The 16,220-nt window shown below is 35.2% G+C and overlaps 1 protein-coding gene across 2 annotated transcripts; it reads left to right on the top strand.

The window, feature by feature from the left end:
• Positions 1 to 8,108: 8,108 nt before the first annotated feature.
• LOC112165658 (glucomannan 4-beta-mannosyltransferase 2) lies at positions 8,109 to 15,444 on the top strand. Of its 2 annotated transcripts, XR_005799091.1 has the most exons (10): positions 8,109 to 8,633; positions 8,766 to 8,864; positions 9,248 to 9,500; positions 12,205 to 12,315; positions 13,292 to 13,428; positions 13,520 to 13,633; positions 13,718 to 13,917; positions 14,008 to 14,202; positions 14,747 to 15,219; positions 15,427 to 15,444. XR_005799091.1 is itself a non-coding variant. In XM_024302263.2 (9 exons), the coding sequence occupies exons 1-9, from the start codon at positions 8,304 to 8,306 to the stop codon at positions 14,910 to 14,912; spliced, it is 1,605 nt and encodes a 534-aa protein (XP_024158031.1). In that variant the 5' UTR covers positions 8,109 to 8,303; the 3' UTR covers positions 14,913 to 15,281. The 2 variants fall into 2 exon arrangements, 1 of the variants encoding a protein (XP_024158031.1); XM_024302263.2 differs by lacking the exon at positions 15,427 to 15,444 and having other exon boundaries at positions 14,747 to 15,281.
• Positions 15,445 to 16,220: the final 776 nt, after the last annotated feature.

The raw sequence follows: 16,220 nt of genomic DNA, 5'->3' as shown, positions 1-16,220 counted from the left end.
CGTTAAATTCAAATGTTGAAGGCTAAAATGGTCATTTTATGACCAAATAATTATACAAAATAAGCCTTGCAAGAGGTGAGGTTCGAAGATATATATTAATATCTTAGTCTTAATTTCCAAGGCTTATATTATATATAATATATATATAGCAAAGAAATTAAGATATATATATATATATATATCACCTAAGATAATATTTAAATCTATCACCTAAGAAGAGTATAAATATAAAGATTGTAGGAATTGTTTAATTGGTAGCTTGTGCTCTAGTGGTGGGGAGTTGAGCTCTTATGAAAGAGGTTGGGGGTTTGAACCTCATGTCTTCCAAGGTTTATATATTTTGTATAATTATTCGGCTTCGCCTAAAAAGAGTATAAATATAATGTTTGTAGAAATTATTCAATTGATAGCTCGTGCTCCAGTGGTGGGGAGTTGAGCTTTTATAAAAGAGGTTGGGGGTTCGAACCTCATATCTTCTAATATTTTGTATAATTATTCGGCCTTGCCTAAAAAGAGTATAAATATGAAGTTTGTACATAATATATTGAGGATAGCTCTTGCTCCAGCGGTGGGGAGTTTGGCTCTTGGGAGAGAGGTTGTGGGTTCGAACCTCACCTCTTGCAAGGCTTATTTTGTATAATTATTCGGTCATAAAATGACCATTTTAGCCCTCAACACTTGGATTTAACGTCCAGAGCAGCAGAAATTGGGCACGGAAGACACAAATTAGAAAGTTTAGGGGGTAAAAAAGTGAAATTGAGAGTCCGGGGGGTGAACTGATGACATCCCCAAACTTCAGGGGGATAAACTGAAATTAATCCATAAGATTATATATATACTTTTCTTGATGATTGCAATCAAGATGATTGATTCCTACCCAAACTGTTCGCGCTCTTGACAGCTCGCATAATCTCAGCCATACATGCAGCCTGCATATTTATCTTCCCGACTTGCACAATCTTGATAACCAAGCAAATTACCATTAATGATCAAATATCTTGATAATTACTAGTAATCTGATAAATATCGAGATTTTCCTCTAGATTGTTTGGTCTCCAAGTAGGTTCTATTTAATCTCTAAATAATATATTACGAAGTTGAGGAAAATATATGGCTTGGGCCACAGATATTGGCCTAGATTCTCTCGAGACACCCCTTGTCAGGAAAAATGTTAATTTTGGGTTCAAACAATCAATACTCGGACTCGTCAGAGCATTCCGTATCATAAAGTCGTGAGAGCAATTGAAAATTAGGATCTCTCTCTGGCATGGGCCTACACGCATTGTGGGTAGGGATGTTTTTTTTTTTCAAGAGTGTGGAGAGGTAGTGGGGAGTTTCCTCATACAAACCTACCACGTTTCCACTATTTTTATTTTTATTTTTATTTTATAAATTGACTTTATTATCCCTGTTGATTATTTCTGATTCAAAGTTTTTTAATATATAAAGGGTAAATTGGTAAAAAAAATTCAGTTATGGGGAGCAAGCTCTCTTCTCTTAATAATAGTATAGATACAGCACAATTATAATTACATATAGATAAAAACACCAGTTTATCAACCTACTATAGTACTAGTTAATTACTTGTACATATTAAATATCACAATTATATTATAAATGTATAATTTTAGAGAGGCTACATTGTAAATAGGTTTATTATATGTTAGTTTAGTCTATGTGAAAGTTTCATTCAAAAATATCATTTTATAAATGCAATTAACCGAAATTGAAACTTTGTCCGAAATTTCCTTAAATTTGAAGTACCGAAATCGAAACCCAAACCCAAATTTGAAAGCTTAGTAAGACTAGTATTACTCAAACGGTGCTTTTATATGTGTTGTCCAAATTCAACTTATATGCCATTTAGTGTGGAACAATGACAATTCAACTTGTACACCATTTAGTCAGGTTGAGTTAATCAATGTTGAGTGATCTATATATTGTGAAATAATGACAATTCAACTTGTATGCCATTGACAATTCAACTTGTGCACCATTTAGTCAGGTTTGAGTTAATCAATGTTGAGTGATCTATATATTGTGAAACAATGACAATTCAACTGGGTTCCAGCCATTAAAAAAAAAACAAAAAAAGTAAATCACATTCACATTATCAATATACAACACAATTATAATTACATATAGATAAAAACACCAGTTTAGCAACCTACTACAGTACTAGTCAATTACTCGTACATATTAAATATCACAATTCTATTATAAATGTATAATTTTAGAGAAGCTACATTGTAAATAGGTTTACTATAGGTTAGTTTAGTCTATGTAAAAGTTTCATTCAAAAAAATCATTTTATAAATGCAATTAATATGAATTCTTTATTTTTAACCAACATCGAAACTTTCTCTGAAATTTCCTTAAATTTGAAATACCGAAATCAAAATTGAAATCGAAATTTGAAAGCTTGGGTAAGACTAATATTACTGAAAAGATGCTTTTATTTGCATTGTCCGAATTCAAATTTTACGCCATTTAGTGTGGAACAATGACAATTCAACTTGTACGCCATTTAGTCAAGGTTGAGTTAGTCAAGGTTGAGTCATCTATATATTGTGGAACAATGACAATTCAACTTGTACGTTATTGACTATTCAACTTGTACGCCATTTAGTCAGGTTTGAGTTAGTCAAGGTTGAGTGATCCATATATTGTAGACTGAACAGAGCAATCACCGGGAAGTAGGAGAAAACACGGGTTTTGCTAAAGTGTGACTTTAGCTTCGCTGGGTTGCGAGGGCGTTACCCTTGCTTCGCTGGTTTCAACAAGATTGAAGGTAGGTTTGCTCCGGAGAGACTTTGATAATCTGTGCGGTTAGTTGATTGAAGAGTTGCTGTCTCATTGTTCGTTTTTAGCGTCCATATATATAGGCTGCTGCAGATTCACCTTCCTAACAGGAATGAAATATTTGAAGCTATATTTTAGGCCACAGTTATTGGCCTTTAATTGAATCAAAACTCTTAATACTCTTGATAACTATCGTAGGCAACAAGAGATTGCCTCTGTAACGTAGCGATCTTCTAGGCAAGATTAATTGCCTTTGGGACGTAGCTAATTTGTAGCTAGTCAAGGTAGTTGCCTTTTGAGAATCAACTTCTAGGCATGCACGCCTTCCATATATATATATATATATATATATATATATATATATATATATCCCTTGTTTAATTGTAATCAAGGATGATTATATCCTTACCATCTCCCCCACGTCCAGCCATCCTCAATAACCTTTCATTGCTTGCATGACCCACATTTTGACCCACCGTAAGCCTTAATTGCATGGGCAACTATATATACATAATAAGATTATATATACTTTCCTTGATGATTGCAATCAAGATGATTGATTCCTACCCAAACTGTTCGCGCTCTTGACAGCTCGCATAATCTCAGCCATACATGCAGTCTGTATATTTATCTTCCCGTCTTGCACAGTCTTGACAACCAAGCAAATTACCATTAATTATCAAATATCTTGATAATTACTAGTAATCCGATAAATATCGAGATTTGCCTCTGGATTGTTTAGTCTCCAAGTAGGTTTTATTTAGCCTCTAATAATATATTCCGAAGTTGAGGAAAATATATGGCTTGGGCCACGAATATTGGCCTGGATTCTCTCGAGACACCCCTTGTCAGGAAAAATATTAATTTTGGGTTCAAACAATCAATATACAGCACAATTATAATTACATATAGATAAAAGCACCAGTTTATCAACCTACTACAGTACTAGTTAATTACTTGTACATATTAAATATCACAATTCTATTATAAATGTATAATTTTAGAGAGGCTAACTGTAAATAGGTTTATTATAGGTTAGTTTAGTCTATGTGAAAGTTTCATTCAAAACTATCATTTTATAAATGCAATTAATATGAATTCTTTATTTTTAACCGAAATCGAAACTTTCTCCGAAATTTTCTTAAATTTGAAGTACCGAAACCGAAATTTGAAACCTTGGGTAAGACTAGTATTACTCAAACGGTGCTTTTATATGCATTGTCCTAATTCAACTTGTATGCCATTTAGTGTGGAACAATGACAATTCAACTTGTACACCATTTAGTAAAGGTTGAGTGATTTATATATTGTGGAACAATGACAATTCAACTTATACGTCATTGACAATTCAACTTGTACGCCATTTAGTCAAGGTTAAGTTAGGCATGGTTGAGTATTGACAATTCAACTTGTACGCCATTTAGTCAGGTTTGAGTTCATCATTGTTGAGTGATCTATATATATATATATATATATATATTGTGAAACAATTAATAACAATTCAACTTGTACGCCATTTAGTCAGGTTTGAGGTAATCAATGTTGAGTGATTTATATATTTTGAAACAATGACAATTCAACTTGTACACCATTTAGTCAGGTTTGAGTTAGTCAAGGTTGAGTGATGATATATATATATATATATATATATATATATATATTGTGGAACAATGACAATTCAACTGGGTTCCAACCATCATAAAAAAAAAAAAAAATATCACATTTACATTGTCAATAAACAGCACATTTATAATTACATAAAGATAAAAACGCCAGTTTAGCAACCTACTACAGTATTAGTTAATTACTTGTACATATTAAATATCACAATTCTATTATAAATGTATAATTTTAGAGAGGTTACATTGTAAATAGGTTTATTATAGGTTAGTTTAGTCTATGTAAAAGTTCATTCAAAAATATCATTTTATAAATGCAATTAATATGATTTCTTTATTTTTAACCAAAATTTCCACCGAAATCGATACTTTCTCCAAAATTTTCTTAAATTTGAAGTACCGAAATCGAAACTGAAACTGAAATTTGAAACCTTGCATAATCAAGCACTAGATATGAATCATAATCATATGTTATGGGTACTTGAATATACATTTTGATATAAGAGACCGAAAACCATCGACTTAATTTCTTAGTTATATATGGTCAGAAACTCAGAAAGACGGGAATGATGTTATAATATTGTTGGTTGACTTTTGTTGAACTTCTTATGCACGTAGTGAGAACTTGTGTAATTTTATGCATTTAAATATTCTGTTGATCTTGTCACTTCTCAGTTAATGCTTAGATTTGTATTCTAAAAGTTCATAAAGAGAGTGAATGAAGTGACTAGAAGTAGGAAGGAAGACAAAAATAATTCTTTTTGTTTTTCCTTGAGGTGTGCAAAATCTGAAAAGGTACAAGAAATCTAGAAGAAAATTGTCACAAAAGGAAATTATGGGTGGGTAAAACCCTAAAATTTATATATTCTAAGAGATTAAACTGGTAGCCGATTTGTGCCACTCGACTAATGATCCGATTTGAATTCGGAAGTTCATAAGGAAAGAGTGGAAAATGAAGAGGCCAGAAAAAAATCAGGTGTGTAAAACTTAAATAAGTACAAAAATTTAAGCTAATTAAAACAGATTATTTTCTTTTGGAAAATTAAAAAATATTAATAAATTAAATGAATAGAGATTATCAAAGAGAAGGGATTCTATGAGTCCAAAATGATGGTAATGTTCTTTTTGACTTTGTGAGAGCAACTCCAACAAAGATTTCAAATTTTTTTTGTCAAATTTGAATTTGACAGCTTATGTGGAAAATGACATTTTGCAAAGTTGCACTCCAACAAATGGGTCAAATATGTATATTAGTTTATTATTATTAAGAGAGAGAACTTGAAGAAGAATGAGTAGCCCGCCAGAAATTCTTCAATGGCAGAAAACTTATGCAATCCTTCTGCAATCCAAACTACAATGGTAATTAAATACCTGCTGGGGGTGGTTCAATTAATTGAATTGAAACAGTTGGGTGACTTGCTATGATATGGGCTTCGACAGAAAGATAGACTCAGAGAGCCATGAAGGTGTAGAAGACTAGATGGTAAAAAAAAGAGGTGTTCAAAGGACGCATACCCATATTCTCAGTACTGTGAGAGGCATATGCACAGAGGTAATTAAAACAACATATCCATAAAAAAGTAGAAGATTAAATCTCATTACCCATCAAAACTTTGCAATTGCTTCATCAAAATCTCATATTCCCAGTCTTCATTGAGATCACCTAATCAATCAAGAAGCACCTGGTCTGATCTAATCCTTGATTTTCTATGCAACCTCACTCTCCGATCTGATCTCCGACATAGTAGGAAGAAATAGAGAGGCAAGAATGATTGAAGGTCTGCCATGGGTGGCTCCGGTCTGGGTAGGACGAAGGTGAGAAGAGGAAGAGGGAGAATGAGAGAAACAATAAGACCATCTCAAACGGATAGGTCTTTTTCCAGATAGACAAGGCAACAGTAGGAAATGACATAGTAACTCAACTCCAACAGATTTGTCAAATCTTACATGGATTTGACATATCAAACCAATCTGTCAAATTTGACATATCCAAACCTTTCTGTCTTTTCTTTTTTTATTCTTTCTCTCTCCTTCTCTCTTATCTCTCTCTCTCTTTCTTCTTACCCAGAATCATACCCAATTGCTTAAACCCAAGAATATACAATCCGATCCAATAAAATCACCAATTAGAACAACTAACTTAGAACACCCAGATTCATCATTCTCATCCAAGAAACCAGTTCTTTGCGTTCTGTCTTTTTTTTTTTTTAATAGTTTTTCTTACCTACTCTCTCATTCTTTCTCATCTCTCTCTCTTTCTTCATACCCGGTACCTAGACCAAAGCAAAACTTCTAGTCTTGGTTCAAGTTTCACAGATAAAACTAGAAAGCAAGAAATGGGGTCTGTGGGTTTTCTGTAAAAGTCTCTCTGTGATTGATTTGATGAAGAAGATGAAAGGGGTTGTTGTTGTGGAGCCTTCTTTGTATGCTCTGTTTCTGGGTTTTCAAAATCTTTTCTGGGTTTTCATCATATTTGTGTATGTAATTGTTTATTTACCTGGGTTTTCCTAGTTTTGGATGTTTATGTGATTGTTTTTGCTGTTGAGCAATTTGAGCTTATGTAGCTGGATTTGAGTTGAAGAATGAGTGATCGATTTTGGATAGAGATGATGAAGGAGAAGGAAGGGAGGAGAAAAGAGAGAAACATAAGGAAGATAGAGATTTAAACAGAAGAGCAGAAAAAGGAGGAGAAGAAGGAAACAGAAGGACAAGAAGATGTGATCGTGCATTTTGTGTTTTAATAAAATATACATTTATTTTAACTGATGGGTTGAAGTATAAATATAACAAAATTGTCAAATACCACATCATCTGTCAAGTTCAAATTTGACCCAAATTTTTTAACACATTTGTTGGAGATGCTCTAAAAAAAGAAAATGACAGATGAGTAGAGGCTGTCATTTTTTACAGAAGAAACAAGAACTGTCTTCCACCGTGGAATTGAAGGATGGGTTTGAGAGATATTGAACTGTCTTTTCTATCTGTTGGAGCTCCACGGTGGATTTTGACACCATCGTTGGAGATGGTCTGAGAGGTTGTAATCTTTTGTGGGCTCTGTAATCTCCAAGCAAGGAAGACAACAATATTTCTTTTTCTTTTTCCTTGAGGTGTGCAAAATCTGAAAAGGTACAAGAAATTTAGAAGAAAATTGTCACAAAAGGAAATTATGGGTAAAACCCTGAAATTCATATATTCTAAGAGATTAAACTAGCAGCCGATTTGTGCCACTCGACTAATGTTCCAATTTGAATTTGGAAGTTCATAAGAAAGGAGTGGAAAATGAAGAGGCCAGAAAAAAATCAGGTGTGTAAAACTGAAATAAGTAGGAAAATTTAAGCTAATTAAAACAAATTATTTTCTTTTGGAAAATTAAAAAACATTAAAAGATTAAATGAATAGAGATTATCAAAGAGCAGAGATTCTATGAGTCCAAAATGACTGTTCCGTTCTTTTTGACTTTGTGAGAGCAACTCCAACAAAGATGTCAAATTTTTTTTTGTCAAATTTGAATTTGACAGCTTATGTGGCAAATGACATTTTGCAAAGTTGAACTCCAACAGATGGATCAAATATGTATATTTGGTTATTATTATTGAGAGAGAACTAGAAGAAGAATGAGTAGCCGCCAGAAAATTGAGTCACTGGGCAATAATGAAATGATAGAAATCTTTTGTGGGCTCTGCACTCCAAGCAAGGAAAAACTGGACATTGGGCAATAATGAAATTGAGCCACTCACTTGGGAACAATATAGGATTCTCTTCATTGCAAGAGGATATCTGGTCAAAACTGACTATAAAAGTGAGAGAGATCTGGTACTTCCAATTCCAATTACCCCCTGTTCATTTCATTTTTCTCTGTAGGGAGAGAGGGAGACAGGAACTATGGCTGAGAGTACCAAAGTTCTGATACCAGAGACATTCCAGGGTGGGAGTAGCTTTGACATTGCAGGCCAAATTGGGCTGATTTGGGAGCTAATCAAAGCGCCATTGATAGTTCCTCTGCTTAGAGTGGGAGTCTATGTCTCACTAGCCATGGTTCTCATGCTCTTTGTAGAGAGGGTCTACATGGGTATTGTCATTGTGTTGGTCAAAATGTTCTGGAAAAAGCCAGAGAAGCGCTACAACTATGAGCCCATTCAGGAGGATTTGGGATTGGGTAGTTCCAATTTCCCAATGGTGCTTGTTCAAATCCCCATGTTCAATGAAAGAGAGGTTGATGATAATGATAATGCCTCGTTGTTAATTACCATTATTACGCTGTGCTCGTCTTTTTTTTTTTTTTACCATAATCAATTTCTGGGTCCGTCTGGGAAAAAAGCCTAAATTCATGTTATGTGTTTTCAGGTCTACAAGATCTCCATTGGAGCTGCATGTGGGCTGTCGTGGCCGTCCGATCGTCTTGTGATCCAAGTCCTAGATGATTCAACTGACCCTACAATCAAGGTTCCTATAAATACAATCAAGTCCTGGATGATTCATTTCATTTTTAATTTATTAAAAAAAAAAGAACTGTGGGTATAATAGATATTTCGCCGCGACTTTTAGACGGCAATGACCTATTGGTCTGAAATTTTGAACTACAGGGACTAAACGTGTGAAATTAGAAGGTCAGGGACTGAAGTGTTTTATGGTCAAAAGCTCAACGACTAAACAGTATTTAGTCCTTTTATTAATAACCTAAGAATGTATTTAATATAATCTAACCATCCATTTATGTCGGTGTAAATGCACGTCGGTGCACTGAATTCTTCCCTGGATTTTGCTTATAATTCGATATATGAAAATGGGCTGGTGATTAAAATTAGCAAAAAATTGAATGAATGCAGAAAATGGTAGAGGCAGAGTGTCAGAGGTGGGCGAGAAAAGGCATAAACATAGTGTACCAAATCAGAGAAACTAGAGGAGGATACAAAGCAGGTGCATTGAAAGAAGGTTTGAAACGAAGCTACGTGAAACACTGCGAGTACGTGGCTATAATGGACGCCGATTTCCGACCCGAGCCAGACTTTCTCAGGCGAGCCATCCCTTTCTTGGTTCAGAACCCCGAAATTGCTTTGGTTCAAGCACGTTGGAGATTCGGTAATTAATTATTCCATTAACTAATTTCATTATTATTATTGTTAATTATTTTTAAACTCATTAATTGCGCTCTCATTATTTTTTGGGAAAATGTTACGAATAGTTTCCAAACTTTAAGCTATTCTTAACTTTCATACCCCATTGCTGAAAAACGATAGAGGAGGAACAATAATTCTGCTCCTAAATACAAGATATATTGTATGGGGGAAGCTAGCTTTGTGTGGAAAATATCTCATCTTTCTGAGGGGATAAATGCTATTACAGGCACCGGAATTTGATTACAGGGAGCATGCTTTTTTTTTTTTTCAATTGCTAAATTGTTTTTCACATCTTTGCAGCTAAGGATGATACGCCACTAATGAAGGTAGTTTATCGGATTTACAAAAGGTGGACAGTCATGGAAGTGATGGAACCCATTAGCTTTAGTTTATGCAGAGTTTGCATAATTTCATAACAAGCAAGAGAGTAAAGAGAACGAGGGAGAGAGAGTAAGACCAAAATACCCTGAAAAAAAAATGTTTGATCGCACGTGATTTGACTTAATAGAGTTAAAGATGGCAGATATGAATTGTAGTTAAAAATAAGAAATTGAGATACTAAAGTGATAGTTTATGAAGTTTAGGAACCATTGTGATGAATGACCTAAAATTCAGGTATTGTTTGTGACTTTCTCTCTTCTACTTTTTTCCAGAAGGTGTCGGTGGTCTTGGTTTTTATTTTTTTTCATTTGGGGTAAAAGCCTTTTGTTTTCGTCGGCGGCGGGGGGGGGGCCTGTTATAGAGGGAAATCCTTCAATCAAGGGGGTGGCTTACCATTGCAGGCCACCTGATCATGACACTTGTTTGTCTACTTAGCCCTACTACATCAAGGCACCCACGTTTCTGAAATTTCTGCTGTCTTTAGGTGTTTTAGTTTTAGTGCCAGGAATCAAGGTGTTTCAATCTTCCCATTACGTCTTATGGCACGTTTACTTACTTGGAATGGAAACTAATCATGAATCGGAGACAACTGGAATGGGAGAAGAAAGCAATCGGTATTGATTCCGGAGGAGTTGATTCCTAAACTCATCTCTCCCATTCGTAATCAAATTCCTGATTATTCAGGAATTGATTCCTTATAAAGAGGTGGAACCTACATTCATTCTAATTCCTTCATGTGTTAGTAAACGCAGAAATATTTTTATCCGAAATCATTCTGATTCCTTTATGTGTTAGTAAACGCATGAATACTTTTATCCAGAATCACTCCGATTCCTTTATGTGTTAGTAAATGTAGGAATACTTTTACCCAGTAATCATTCCCTCCCATTCCAAGTAAGTAAACATGCCCTTAATTGAAAACGACCTAATATAGAAATAATCATAGCACAAGCTTCCCGTTTTGGAAATGTTCTCTTTTGATAGTGTGTTATGTTATTTTGGTACATTGTGGAGTACTTCATCACGTTACTCATAGTTTAATAATGTAATATGTCGTAAGTTAAATTTTCAGAACAAATGAGTGATGTATAACTGCAGTACCCGAAACTGCCAGAAACGGTGCTAGAAATGCGAGGTAGATTTGTCATTTTGCGGCAAGCTACCAAGGATTGTAGTTAGTGACATGGGGTTGAATTACTACCGCTCCTGGATTGTCCGGATCAGACGGAACAGAGTCAGCTCTCCCTAAATTGTTGGGGGGGGGGGGGGGGGTGTAAATTCATCTTTTCACTGCTATATTCATCTTTTGCAGTCAGTTTGTCACTTATCATCATCTCAGTTACTCGATCTAGTAACTACCTCCTATCCTAACGTTCCGTCCATGTAGTACCAAAAACGCAGACAAAAGAATTAAAACAGAAAGAAAGAAAAAATTACACAGAAAATGAAAGCCAAACCACCATTTGGTTTCCAGGTAGATATGTAACCTTTTACTTCCATGAAACCAGAGTATGTACTTTGATTTGATACAGAGCTATTGAGATTAAATTCCAGCAAGTGTAGGAAAACATATTCTCTCATTGTTCTTGTTTTCCTGTAAAACATATTCTCTCATTGTTCTTGTTTCTCATATTCTTGGTTCACTCATTCTTATCAAGTCCGGGAATCTCAACATCACGTTCACCCCCACTTTGTCACATAAGAAGTCATATTCTTTCGTGAACGGGATTGAGCTTATACCTATGTCGGATATATTCCATCCAACCAATTTGGTCGAATTCGATGAACAAACGGTCAATGTACAAAGCTCGACTCTGAAGTTTCGGCTCAATGTGGGTGGGGAGTAAGTTGGGCCAGCCAATGACTCTGCTGGGCTTAACCAGAAAAAATAAATAAATAAATAAATAAATAAGACGATAATGATTAGTGATGGACTGATGGCAGAAGACAAATATAATAGTGAACTGGAGAAAAAGAAAAGCCAGAGCAATTAGAAGACGAAAGGGTTTATGATTTGTTTATTTAATGAATAATTTCATAATAATGTATATTAGTTATATTATTATTAAATTACTTTTTCTCTTTTCTGAGAATTTATTAAGTTAACCATAGTTAGCCTATAATTATGAGTTATCATACATGATAGCTTTTTATTGGGTGGGCAAATTTGAATCCATTCTTATGTATTTTTCTTTTCTATTATTGATGGGGGCCGCAATTATATTTTTATTTTATTTTTTATTTTTTATTTTTGGTGAGTAATGACATTGACATTGGTTTTGTAGTGAACGCGGACGAGTGCTTGCTGACAAGAATGCAAGAGATGTCATTGGATTACCATTTCACAGTTGAACAAGAAGTTGGGTCAGCAACACATGCCTTCTTTAGCTTCAACGGTGAGTTATTTTTCTCATTCATATGGTTTGTTTTTAATGTCAGTTCCCTATGCCAGGACCAAGCTTGGTTCTTTCATTTTCTGGTTCTTAGTTGGTATGTGAGAGTGACTGGAAAATAATTCTGACCAAGTCTGCTAGACCAAGCCTTTAGCTTCGACAACTAGAGGTGCCGGGAGATGTTGGAGTGTCATCGTCATTATATCATTATCATCAGCATCAGCAGTCATGTTGTGGTCTAATTTAATGGAGTGCTAGGTTACATCTAAAATCTAACCGTTGCCAAAGTTGTTGGTTTTTAAACAAGAAAATTTGATCTTCAAAAGTCAAACTTGTGGATCAATTGACATTGATTATTCTCATTTAAAGGTTTAATGTTTTTGTCTTGATTTTAGTGGATCCTTGACCGATCCATGACTTTAATTTAAAGGGATATATTCACTAATGGTGTATGAATTTTAGGCATTTCTACACTTTGGTGTACTAACTTTCATAACTATCAGAATGGTGTATCAAGTTTGCTCAAATATTTCATTTTGGTGTACGCCGTTAAATTTTCCGTTATTTTTGCAAAAAAAAAAAATTCCGTTATCTTTCCTTTAGTTTTGTCAGTTTTTTTTTTTTTTTTTTTTTGCAAAGATAACTGAAAATTTAACGGCGTGCACCAAAATGAAAGATTGGAGCAAACTTGATACACCATTCTGATAGTTATGAAAGTTGATACACCAAAGTATAAAAATGCCTAAAGTTCATACACCATTTGTGATGTTTTCTCTAACTTAAATACATATGTGCATTTTCATTGTCAAGTTTCTGTTCAACCCCCTGGTAAACAAGTTTTTATCACATTATTGCACATAGTTTTACTCTGATCGTTCTTACAGAGATGATCATTTTTAAACAATGAAATGGATACTGCTCATTTTCATCTTCCATTTACAACTGTAGCAGTTGTATTTGACATATTGATATATTGCAGGAACTGCTGGTGTGTTGAGAATTGCTACTATTAATGAGGCAGGTGGGTGGAAAGATCGTTCAACAGTGGAGGATATGGATCTTGCTGTCCGAGCTGGTCTCAGAGGCTGGAAATTTTTGTACCTTGGTGACCTTCAGGTAGATGGTGTGAAGTTATATTTGCGATTTACTTATCTGTGCGAAGTTACATGACATGAACTCGAATACTGATTAATTATCTTCGGTTCAGGTGAAAAGTGAACTTCCTAGTACCTTCAATGACTACCGTAACCAGCAGCACCGATGGTCTTGTGGTCCAGCTAATCTGTTCAGGAAAATTGTCATGGAAATAGCAATGAATGAGGCGAGTTTAATTGGATGACAAAATATTCACACATTTTACTAATCCAAGACATTTTCTAACGTCATTTTTTTCCTACTGCTGCAGAAAGTTACATTGTGGAAGAAATTCTATGTCATCTACAGTTTCTTCTTTGTTAGGAAGATCATTGTCCACATGGTGACTTTCTTCTTTTACTGTGTTGTGCTTCCCCTGACCATTTTTGTTCCTGAAGTTGATGTTCCAATTTGGGGAGCAGTTTATATTCCTTCCATCATTGCCATCCTTAACTCAGTTGGAACTCCAAGGTAATGTAGACTCTGCATTTGGTTTCTTCATCACTCGTCTGTCTATTTACACTTCCATGTAGCTTATGAAAAATCTTCTTCAATTTGCAGGTCAGTTCACCTTTTGTTGTACTGGATCCTTTTCGAGAATGTGATGTCCTTGCACCGGACCAAGGCAACTTTAATCGGCCTATTCGGAGCCGGGAGAGCCAATGAATGGGTTGTCACCGAGAAACTGGGAGATGCTGCCAAGAACAAACCAGCCCCCAAATTCTTCAAGAAACCAAAGTTCAAGTTTGGCAACAGGTAAAAGTTCATCAACACTTGAAATTCTTTCTGCTGCAGACTTACTGTCATTCTTAATTTACTTTGTCATGTGTTTGCATAGAAATTTGTAACTATTTGCATTGACACCACATCTACACTGGACCACCCAGAGCCTGTCTTTTTCTGCAGAACTATATGCATTGGTATTAAACCAACCACATGTAGTTTATGCTTAAATTATTAGACAAGATGACCTACTCCACAAGTAAGAACAATTTTTTCTCTGTTTTACCAGTTCAACTAAGAATCTTTGCATAGGTCATTACATAAATCAACCGCTAGAATATGACAGCAGACGACTCCTAGGAGTATTTTAGGGTGAGAAATATAGAACAACATGTGGGCTTAGAAAATTTTGTATTAACTGTTAGTGGTATGAATCCCAACTCCCAAGACATTGTTTTCAATTACTTCTTAATTGCTTTGTCCTCTATTGGTTTGGTTATTCTTTCAACATTTCTATATACCCTTTACTGAAAATATGAAAATTTATTGATGTTGAATCTTTGTTTGTCATTAACAGACTGCACATGTTGGAGCTGGGATTTGGATTGTTTCTGTTCTTCTGCGGATGCTACGATTATGTACATGGGAAGAACAAGTACTTTATATACCTTTTCCTCCAAACCATCACGTTCTTGATCTGTGGATTTGGTTACGTCGGAACCATCATCCCCACCAGCTCTTAGTGGCAGCGAAATTCGCAGTTAAACTATATAGATTTAAATTGACAGAATCCTCTTATTGTTTGTCACCATGTCTTGTATTAGGGGCCGCACTTGTAATGCCACAAGCAAGCTTGTCTAGGGTCATTAGTTAAGCCTTTGGTTGGTTGCTTGTGTGCATGGGGTGTTTTGCTTATGTAATTTATTTTATTTTAGCATTTAGTATCATCGGCCAAGTGCACGTTTCTCACGGCCTTAGTCATTTAAGTCCGATATGCTCTTTGGGGAGGGGTTCCTAGTCGGCATAGTTCGGACTACAAAACTAGTATAGGTAAGCACATGTACTTTTGCCTCCCTTACCGTCTTACCATCAATAAAAGAGGAATTATTCAATCATCTGTGTCCAATGAGATTACTCATTGATCTTTTCTTTCTATTATTCATTGTTCTTCGTTGTTGCCCAACATTTATATAATTGTGTTCTTTCTTGCCGCTAGCTCCATTTTAATATCGTGTGGCTTTCATTGTTCCTTGCAAGGTACTCACTTGGCTGACTTACTTGCTAGCAAGTGTCGCACGGTCCTCTTTGCGCATTGCAAAGTTTGGCCCGGGACACCATGCCTCTACAACAAGATCTATGTAAGTGGAGTTCTATGAGCAAATGCTGGTTGAAACTTATATTATTTTCAGCTCACAAAAAATTCATCTTGCCGGTGGAAAAAAGTTCTTACTGCACCTTCCTCAACGAAATCTGATGCCATATTTCGAGTACACCTGAAAATTTTCAGAGAGCTATCAAATGTTGTCGTTATTAGCAACATATTATACATAGTGAAATTTGTCAAGGAAGATGCAGATGCCATTTTTTCCAAGGACAAGGAGATAGTAGTTACATTTTCTTCAAATAGATTGCTTGTAATTGTGAAGTTTTGTTCTTCTTTCTTGGACTGGTCGTTTTGTAGTTTTCTTTTCTTTTTTCCTTGGATTGTGGATAATAAGCTAATGGATGAAATAATTGAAAGTTGTAATCAAAAGTTTGTCATCATTTCACCTCATCCTGTGTCTAGTTGTGACTTTAGAATTTAGATTGTATCAGATTAAAGTACTCACTACATAGTACACATTATATACATAATGAGAGCGTCTGGCGTCCAGCCCGGGTGGGTATCCAATTGGGGATAACAGTGCGTGCTATGCACGCGGCGTTTGTCTAACGCATCCCAAAAAAAACTCTCTTGAGTTAAACTCATTTTACTGCGGCTGCAGGCTGTAGCACATGGCAAGCACGATTAGTGTTCTAGCTAGGATGATGATCATCATTTCGGGAATGAA

This window comes from Rosa chinensis, chromosome 5, assembly GCF_002994745.2.
Source record: "Rosa chinensis cultivar Old Blush chromosome 5, RchiOBHm-V2, whole genome shotgun sequence".
In the NCBI taxonomy this organism is placed as follows: Eukaryota; Viridiplantae; Streptophyta; class Magnoliopsida; order Rosales; family Rosaceae; genus Rosa; species Rosa chinensis.
Note: the sequence above shows the minus strand (reverse complement) of the source record. Positions and strands in the feature narration are given on the sequence as shown.